An 8,320-nucleotide genomic window follows, 5' to 3' on the forward strand; every position below is an offset into this window, starting at 1 on the left:
CTCGCGCGCTTGGGGGCGACCGCGGCCCGGCGGTGCCGCCCCCGGTGTCGGCTGTGGGGCTGCCGTTTCCCCCCGTCTCTCTCCTGCCGCCAGAGCTCCGCAGTGCTGGCCGTAGCTGCCTGTCAGGGACCTCTGGCCGGCGTGCCGGGAGCGGCGGCGGCTGGGCAGATCTCCGGCGGCCGCGCTCGGGAGGGACCGACCGTCTCGCAGAGAGCCGCTTGCGCGTCCGGACAGCCTTGGGGCAGCAAAAGCATTTATTGCGCGAGTGACAGTACCCCTGAGGGCAGAACCGTATCAGGTTTATTTTGGTCAAAGCTGACTGTGGCACGTTGCCTGCAGGTAATAGTTTTAGATCAGTGCAAGATAATGGACTTTAGCCGTAGCACCTATTAGGTTATGTGAATAAGGGCTAGTCACAGTACCCTAAAGGGGCGGAGGAACAGCAGCAGATGGGGGACCCCAGTGACCCCCCCCATCAGCATGATGCTGCCACAGCTGGGCTGCTCCTAGAGCCCTCCAAGGAGACGGTCGACCCCAGGGCCTGGGCCCTGGCCTGGGCCACCTCCGGGAGTGACACCTCCAGGGTGAGTTGGGGGCTCCCAAGATGCCCACAGGCTGAGGGTCCCTGCCTGCAGGGGTGTGGGGCTCAGAGTGGGATACTGCGAGAAAACCATCGGGGGATGTGCAGGAGTTGCTGTGTGGCACTTTAAGGGGATTGTGGGGATGTGTGAGACTTATTACGGGTTGTTTAGCGGAAGGCCCAAAGACGGGGAAAGGGGGGTGTCAAAATGGAATGGGAGGAATGAGCATAAGAAAATACAAGGTTGGAGGTGGGAGGTGTCACATGTACTTATGTTGCTGGTTGGTAGGCTTGGTAGACCATGGTCTGTCCTGTCCTCTTATTGAACTATTTCTAGCTCTTTCTGGGATGAGAGGACTCTATTCTGTGTGCATCTGTGTGTACGGAGGTCTAAGTGCCAGCTGCTGGAGTCGAATCACTGGCCGAAGAGGCTCGTGCAACTGTGGTACCAACAACTGGGGGGACCGGAGCGTGTGCAGGTTGTGGGTGGTGGTGGTTGGTTGGGGGGTGGGGGTGTGCGTCAGTTTGTGTAATCCCCAGTGGATATCAAGTTGCACTAGCCAGCAAGTAACATGAGAGGCTTCAGAGCCAGGTATTCAGGATCAGATACTGCAGACACCTGGGTCAGCAAGTTACCTACTGGAGGTAGGTCCCAGCCAGCTGCTGGAAAAATCGGGGCTGAGGGGGAGGGTGTCTAAGCCAGCTACTGGGAAGGCTGTCGGTCTGGACCAGCTACCAGAGAGATCTACTTGTGTGTGTCTGTGTGTGAGGCCAGAGTATGAGCAACTGGAGCGGGGCTGCTGGCCTCAGGGATTCATGTGCCCTGCTACCTGCAACTGAGGAGATCAAGGAGTCCAGGGGCCAGCTACCAAAGGGATCCATAGTGTGTGTATTTATATATATATATATAAAAATTATATTCTACTAGCAGACCACTATCTTGATCAGCCGGGAAGGAGGATAAGGCCACTCGTATCATTCATGTTTGAGTGCTTTGTTGATCTGTGTGGCTGGCCATATGTGTTTGTGCCTACTGGGAACACATTCTCAGCCTTACTAGTGGCTGGACCTGGGGACATGGAGATGCAGCAACCTTACATCTATTAGGCTACCAGATTCAGCAGCTTCCAATGTCGCCCATCTCAGTGTCCATATCTTTGTAGTTGTATTATTCTGCGTTTCATTCCCATCAGTCTCACGCAGAATCTTTAACCTACTGCTGATGCTCCAGTGATGCTCATGCGTGCTATTCTGTCAGGTAGGTAGCAATTCTGTGGTGAACTATGATGCCGGAAAATTCTGTATGAATAATTATGTGGATAAGAAAAATTAAACTGCAGCCTGCAGCGTCTCATTCCCAGATTAACATAAGGCTTTTATTGATGTCCTGTGCTGTGAAAGGACATGGTGACCCTTACTCTGCTAGCCTTAGAAGTGTTCTATTCCAGGAAGGAAGACGGATGATAAAGCCATTCAGAAGGTAAAGCCCTTCAGTGGGAATATTCCCAGTTGCTGTGAAAAGGGAGGCAGTCTACTGTAGAAATTAACAGCCCCCAGCAGGGCAAAAGGCCACAGGGATGTATCACACTAATTTCACTGTATGTCAGTATTCTTCCTGTGGCAAAGCACTGAAAGGAGAACTGTATCACAAGGTATTTTATTATTAGAGTGCTCTGAGTTCTGGGTATGATTTATAGCATGTTATTCTATGTTCATGGATGAAAGATAGGACTGGCATAGCCAAGAGGGGATTCTGGTTTACTTGTTCTGCTATACAGAGTCGCACAGAAATTGAAGTTGCTGTTTTATCTTTCAGGGAATAGTAACATGCTTATTTGTATATAGAGCTTTTATCTCTCCCACTTTCCCTAAGCACTCTGAGTAGATGATCTGGGTCACATTTCCCCTATGGAAGGTATTCCCAATAACAATGACGTTCAAGTAGCATTGAATCTCTTCTGTCAGCAGAATCAGACGGACACCTTCTTGTACACAAACACAAGATCACAGTTCAAGACTGGCCGGCACAGGGTAATTGCTTGCACCTTAAAAGGCGTCCTGAGATTCTCACAGGGCCGGAATAAGATCACTCTAAACATTTGGTCAGCAATCGGAGAAAGCAAGAGATCGACTGGAAGGTGCAAATCTTTCCCCTGCTCCTGGCAGCCCAGTCAGACATCATAGAACAAGCGCACTAGCTGGTATCGGATTGAAAATGCAATTATGCTGCCCAGGACCTAGGTTTAAAAAAAAAAAAAAAAAAAAAGAAAGAAAGACGGCTGAAACCTTACAGTGTTAGATATTTACAGGCTGACAGATTATGCTTTTCCAGATAGACTGCTGTGCTATGCTGTCAGACATGGTTTATTTCGCTATACGACAATATTAAAATATTTAGGTGTAGCACAAGGAAAAACAGAAGTCTGGCCAAAGTTCTCAGTTCTCTGTATCAGAATCATAACTATCCGTGGGGGATTTTGTATGTGCCTGTGCACGTTTACATTATCAGAATATGCAGAGGAGGTGAACAGTTGGGAATAATGCTTTCCTTTTTAACAAACCTGTATTTTAGTGTAAACTCTATTGTTTGTAATGGGAAATGCCTCATCGCAAAGCTGTAACTCAGCATCCTTTCAAAAAGTCACTATCAAAACTTCTCTGATGTGACTGGGATCAAGATGAAGCTGTGTGTACTTCCTATCCTCTCCCATCCCTGATGTAGTCTGCCTAAGCCCTGTTCCATCTCCGGGCTTGTTCGTTGGAAGTCTTCCTCCTGAATGGGAATTCGGTTAAGTGTCTCTTCTCTTTCCTGATGAGAGTGTCTCAGATATGATGCATGAAAAAATAACTTTATTATGGGCAACTAAGCAATACAGGCCTCTTTAAAAATAGAGCGCCTATAATATTGGGCAAGGGAGTTCACATGCTGAATAGAGGTAGCAGAGAGCAGTATCTGTGAGGTATGTTACCTTGGTACTCTACGTTGCTTCAGAAAGCTACTACATCCCGCTCAGACTCCATATATCACTAAGACGCACACCAAACCTATGCAAGGCCAGTGGCTGGACCTAATACTGGTACTGTGTTATTTGGTATGACTTAAAAAACAGAAACATGGAAAAGGCTGTATTAGGTCAGACTGACAAGGAAAGCACATAGTGATACTTTTCCTACTGTTTTTCCATCATCTGGAGACTTGTGCTTTTGGGGATCTTCAAGCTATCATTGTGACTTTGTATTTATTAGCTCTCAATGAACAGAGTCTGGGGGAGAAAGGTTTATTTCCTCTTTCAGCTATGTAAACCTCCGATTCTCCTCAAGTTCCACAGCTCATTTTCTGCTTGTGTGAAAGTATGACCTTTTATCCCCCCCCCATTCTCCATAATGCTCTTGAGACTGACTTGGATCTGTTTCTATTGCAGAGTACATCCTTCTACCTGAGAGACCACTTTTCTGACCTGGATGAGTAGCAACAGGAGAGTGAGAATTCGCTCGTGGGTAGGTCCAGTCAGCTTTATAACAAAGTTAATAAGTGTCATATTATTGCACTCGGTGTATTCGCCATCTTCATCCATTCCACTCCTCACATCTACTATGTGCAAGATCTTTACTGCCTGGGGAAAGAAATATTGCATGCTATTTCACCAGGTACGTTTGCTGCTCACCAGCTGGTTTTGCCCAAGACTCCTTTTGCTGTACCATGCCAGTGGTTTGACTCATGCTTTTACTGAAAAGATGGGATAGGCCTATGAGGGTCCTGGGACCACTACTAGGGTACGGTTATTAATGTGACTGAGTGTCCATGAGGGACAGTGACAGGACTAACCAGACTGTTTTCTTTTTGATTTGAGCTAGGAATTAACCACTGTACCCAGAAGTTCTGCCTTCCCTCCCATACTGTTCCTCTTCCATTTGATCACTGCCTCAAAACATGTCTGGATTTCGCTAGTCTTTCTCATATTACCTTCAGAATGTATGTTCCCAGGGCTGAGAGGCTCTTAGTTTTGAATTTGGAGTAGCTCATCTCCAACTTCCCTGTACTAGGATTGATCCTAAAAGAAACATTACAATTTTAGGAGCAAGGAGACAGAATGGTCCCTGTGTAACCAGATAGAGATTTCTACCTGGGTAGTTCAGAAATCAAGTAGGGGAAAAAGCAGAAATAATCTGATATACAGAACAGCACCTGCTGATACCTGGTCCCTCAGATCAGGCAAAACTGAGAGAAGATTCCTTCCCCCCCCCCCCCCCCCACTTCCTCCAAATGTTTGCATACAGTTGTATGGTTTTAAAAATAAAAAGCAACTGTGCAGAGACAATCACTGATATGGTACAGTACTACAGAATGCCTACTACTATGAAATCTTAGCAGATCGTACTCTAGTAACATTGACAGTGGCCTGTATCAATTTCTCTCAATTTTGTAGCTGGGAATAAATCAAGTCTAACATTGTTAAAGATCAGTCTTCTATACCTAGAAAAGAAATTATTAATTTCCTTGAGAAACCTGTATGACTTTGTAGGACTCAACCATAATTGGCGGAGAGAGGCAGCTACTTTTTAACTATACAGTCTATTTTGATAGGTTTTAAAAAAGAACATGTACCCACCATGGTTCTTGTTTCTTAGTTGGTGCTGGAGATAAAAAGCACCCATCTCTGGTAACATTACAGGTGAGTCATGTACATTACCTGGGAAGCCGGTGTCGGGGACAAGGAATGATGTGGAAGAGTTGAGGCAATGAGTAGAGGAAGTTGAGCACTTGTGGGATGAAAAAAAGCAGCATTGTTTTACTGAAGTGTCCCAAGATCCCCACCACGGCGAAGGTCATGCCAGCAAAGTAGCAGAAGGTGTCCCCAACAAAGACTCGGGATGGGTACCTGCAATCCACAAGCCAAAAGAGCAAAGGTCTGTCAAGATCACTGTTGCCATAAGAATGACTATAATCAGTGCACGCATTTCCATGTGGCAGGTTAGGGGTCAAGAGGGAACTGCAGCCCCACTTGGCTTGGTTTCAGGTAATGTAGACAATTAATTCTCTGCTAAACAGAAGTGTAATAATGATTTCACACTATACTAATGTAATTGCTGCTAGCATAGTTCTTTTGTGGAAAATGGATGAAGCAGCCAGCCAGCATACCACATCCCAGAACCACAGAGAAACTTCCTGAGCTGACATACCTTCATGCTACATAAGCAACAGCAATATCCCTGGTCAAGTATTACCACTCGTGCACGCAATAGCCTAGAGCACGATACAAGAGCTGCACCTGCAATGTTGCAGTTGGTCCATGAGTTTAAAACTGAAATGCTCTGAGCAGAGGTTTTTTCGAATACTGACCCCTCGTCATCTTTTTGGTCATGCAGATCCTAGAACAGCAAGACTGTTGCCTGCAAATCTCAGTTCTGCCCTGAAGAACACAGCAAAAACAACTGTTGCAGGTATGTATGGTAGAAACTGTGGGACTGGAACCCACAGCCTGACTTGCAGAGAAAACAATGTGTAAATATGTGTAGTGGGGCATCCAAGGCAGAGTACTGCGTGCAGTTTAGCGAACCAGTGTGACCTGAATTGTTTAAGTAGAAACAAAAGCTGTCAATGGATCAGTGTTTTGCATTCTTGGTTCTGGCAAGAATCTTGCTATGCTCCAGTATTCCACCTGCATGGAATTCCTTCTTTATTTGTTTGAAAAGGGAGAAAGTAAAGACAGAGGACACTTCTCTGAATGTCCATCCTCTTACCAGTTGTGGTAAAACAGGCCCAGTGTGGTAAAGAAAAAGGGAATCATGAAGTAAAGAGAAAAAATGTGATCATCTCGATAGTCCCCTGTAGAAGAAAGAAACAAAATGAGTTTGTGGTAAGTCAGGATCAGTTCACTTTTAGTAATACCAGATACTGAAATCTAGGATTCTAACTCCTTTTGCTCTTTATACCTCAAAAATATGTTTTCCTCCTTACCGTTTAACTCTACAATGTTGAATGTGATAATGGAAGCGGCAATCACCAGAGATTGTCCTGCTTCAATCCCATTAATTCCAGCGAGAATGTTGATGGCGTTAGTGCAGAACACGGCTAACAGGCCCATGTACACGTAGTAGAAGATACCTGCAGATCAGAGTGATGCAAGTGCTTTAGTATTCACATTTGAAGCAGGCTGTGATGCAGTGTACTGAAGTAAAGTGCTACCCTTGTACAACAGTCTACTACCCAGCAATCTCAGCAAATTTCAAAATCGGTAGCTTATTAACAAATAACTCCCTCTCCTATGAATCTGATATCATGTGTACGCACACGTACAGCATGGCTACTGCTGCAAAGCGAGTATGTGTACCAAGAGCTGCAAAATAGCAAATGGCTACAGCACTCTTTCTGTGCTTTGATCGTTTTGGTATTGGCATCTAGGTACCAGATGGACGTGGCACTCCGGTGCCCATACCCCATATGCCATATACCCCATCAGATGCCATACCCCAGGATTCTGCAAAAAATGTTTGGTGCCTGTCTAGGCATAGGTCAGTGCGTGCTGGGTTTCTATGCAGATAGCTGGGCACTTTCTAGCCCAGGGTTTAGTTGGTGTCGTTATGCCTTCTTAGTGGGTGCTTAAGAAGATCTTTCCTGAGTTTCTTCTGCAGTGTGAAAATTGCTATCTGCTACGTGTCCCAGTTTCAGGTGACCGCTTCCACCTGTCACTTACTGTCTTCCAGCAGCTCTTAACTTACCCAGGTCCAAGTGCATCCCCAGCAGCACCCGGAAGGGCTTAGGCACCACAATGGTTGTGTTCCCAAAGTTGGTGAAGTAAACCATGAGCAGCGGGAGGGAAGCCATGGTGGGAAGAAGCAGCTTGTGGCGCCAGCGCAAGTTCAGAACGTCATCAGCAAAGCCCAGGAAAATCATGCAGCAGATGGCGAGGAGCGAGCCGATGAGCTCCACGAACTGCAGGACAGAGAGCAGGACCCGATCACCGGGGCTGCGCCTCGCCCACGCCCGCGGCGCTCCCGGGGCCGGGACACCTCACCTCATCGTGCGGGAAGGCCGCGCACTGCTCCTCCACGAAGTACCTCAGGAAGGGCACGGGGATGAAGCAGAAGAGGACGATCAGGAACACGACGCCGCTGATCACGCCCTGCGCCTCGGGGCTGGAAGGAAGGGGGGACGGGGAGTCAGCGCGGCCCGGCCCGGCGCGGCGCGGCGCGGCCCGGCGGGCACCGCTACTCACATGGGCTGCCGGCAGGCCTTGTTGAGGTCTTCGCCGAAGAGCCTGGCGGCGAGGAAGCGGTCCTTGCAGGCCGGGATCAGCGTGAGCGTGGCCACGAAGCCCAGCAGCGACCCGCCGAGGTTGATGAGGAGCGGCATGGCGGGCGAGCCGGCCATGGCCGCAGCGCGGGCGCTGCCCCTGCCGAGGGCGCGGAGCGGGGCCGCGCCGTCCGCCGGCGCCCTCGGCCGCGCGTTTCCAGCCGGACGCTATAAAAGGAGACACCGGGCGCCCGCGCCTCTCTCGTCTGGCAGTGAGGGGCGGGCTGCGGCCGCCATGTTTGGCCCTGGCAAGAGCCGGGAGCGGCGCGGGGCTCTGCTCGGGGGCCGGGCCCGCTGGCGCTTTCGGTTGTGCTGAGGGTGCACGTAAGCGTCTGTGCCCCGCGCCGGAGCCTCCGCTGGCCCTCGCGCGCCTCTGCAAAACAAAGCGCCCTGCGCGGCAGGCAGTCCCTGTTCCAGCCGCGGGCGGCCCAGCAACGAGCTCCGTT

General features: G+C 48.9%; 1 protein-coding gene across 1 annotated transcript; it reads right to left on the reverse strand.

Moving 5' to 3' along the window:
* Positions 1-2,221: 2,221 nt before the first annotated feature.
* Positions 2,222-8,072, reverse strand: LOC112991650 (UDP-N-acetylglucosamine--dolichyl-phosphate N-acetylglucosaminephosphotransferase). The gene is made up of 9 exons (XM_026114296.2): positions 7,798-8,072; positions 7,597-7,717; positions 7,301-7,514; positions 6,540-6,686; positions 6,323-6,407; positions 5,272-5,460; positions 4,545-4,632; positions 4,039-4,194; positions 2,222-2,817 (listed from the first exon to the last, which is right to left on the reverse strand). The coding sequence occupies exons 1-9, from the start codon at positions 7,950-7,952 to the stop codon at positions 2,752-2,754; spliced, it is 1,221 nt and encodes a 406-aa protein (XP_025970081.2). The 5' UTR covers positions 7,953-8,072; the 3' UTR covers positions 2,222-2,751.
* Positions 8,073-8,320: the final 248 nt, after the last annotated feature.

This window comes from Dromaius novaehollandiae, unplaced genomic scaffold, assembly GCF_036370855.1.
Source record: "Dromaius novaehollandiae isolate bDroNov1 unplaced genomic scaffold, bDroNov1.hap1 HAP1_SCAFFOLD_84, whole genome shotgun sequence".
Classification (NCBI taxonomy): Eukaryota; Metazoa; Chordata; class Aves; order Casuariiformes; family Dromaiidae; genus Dromaius; species Dromaius novaehollandiae.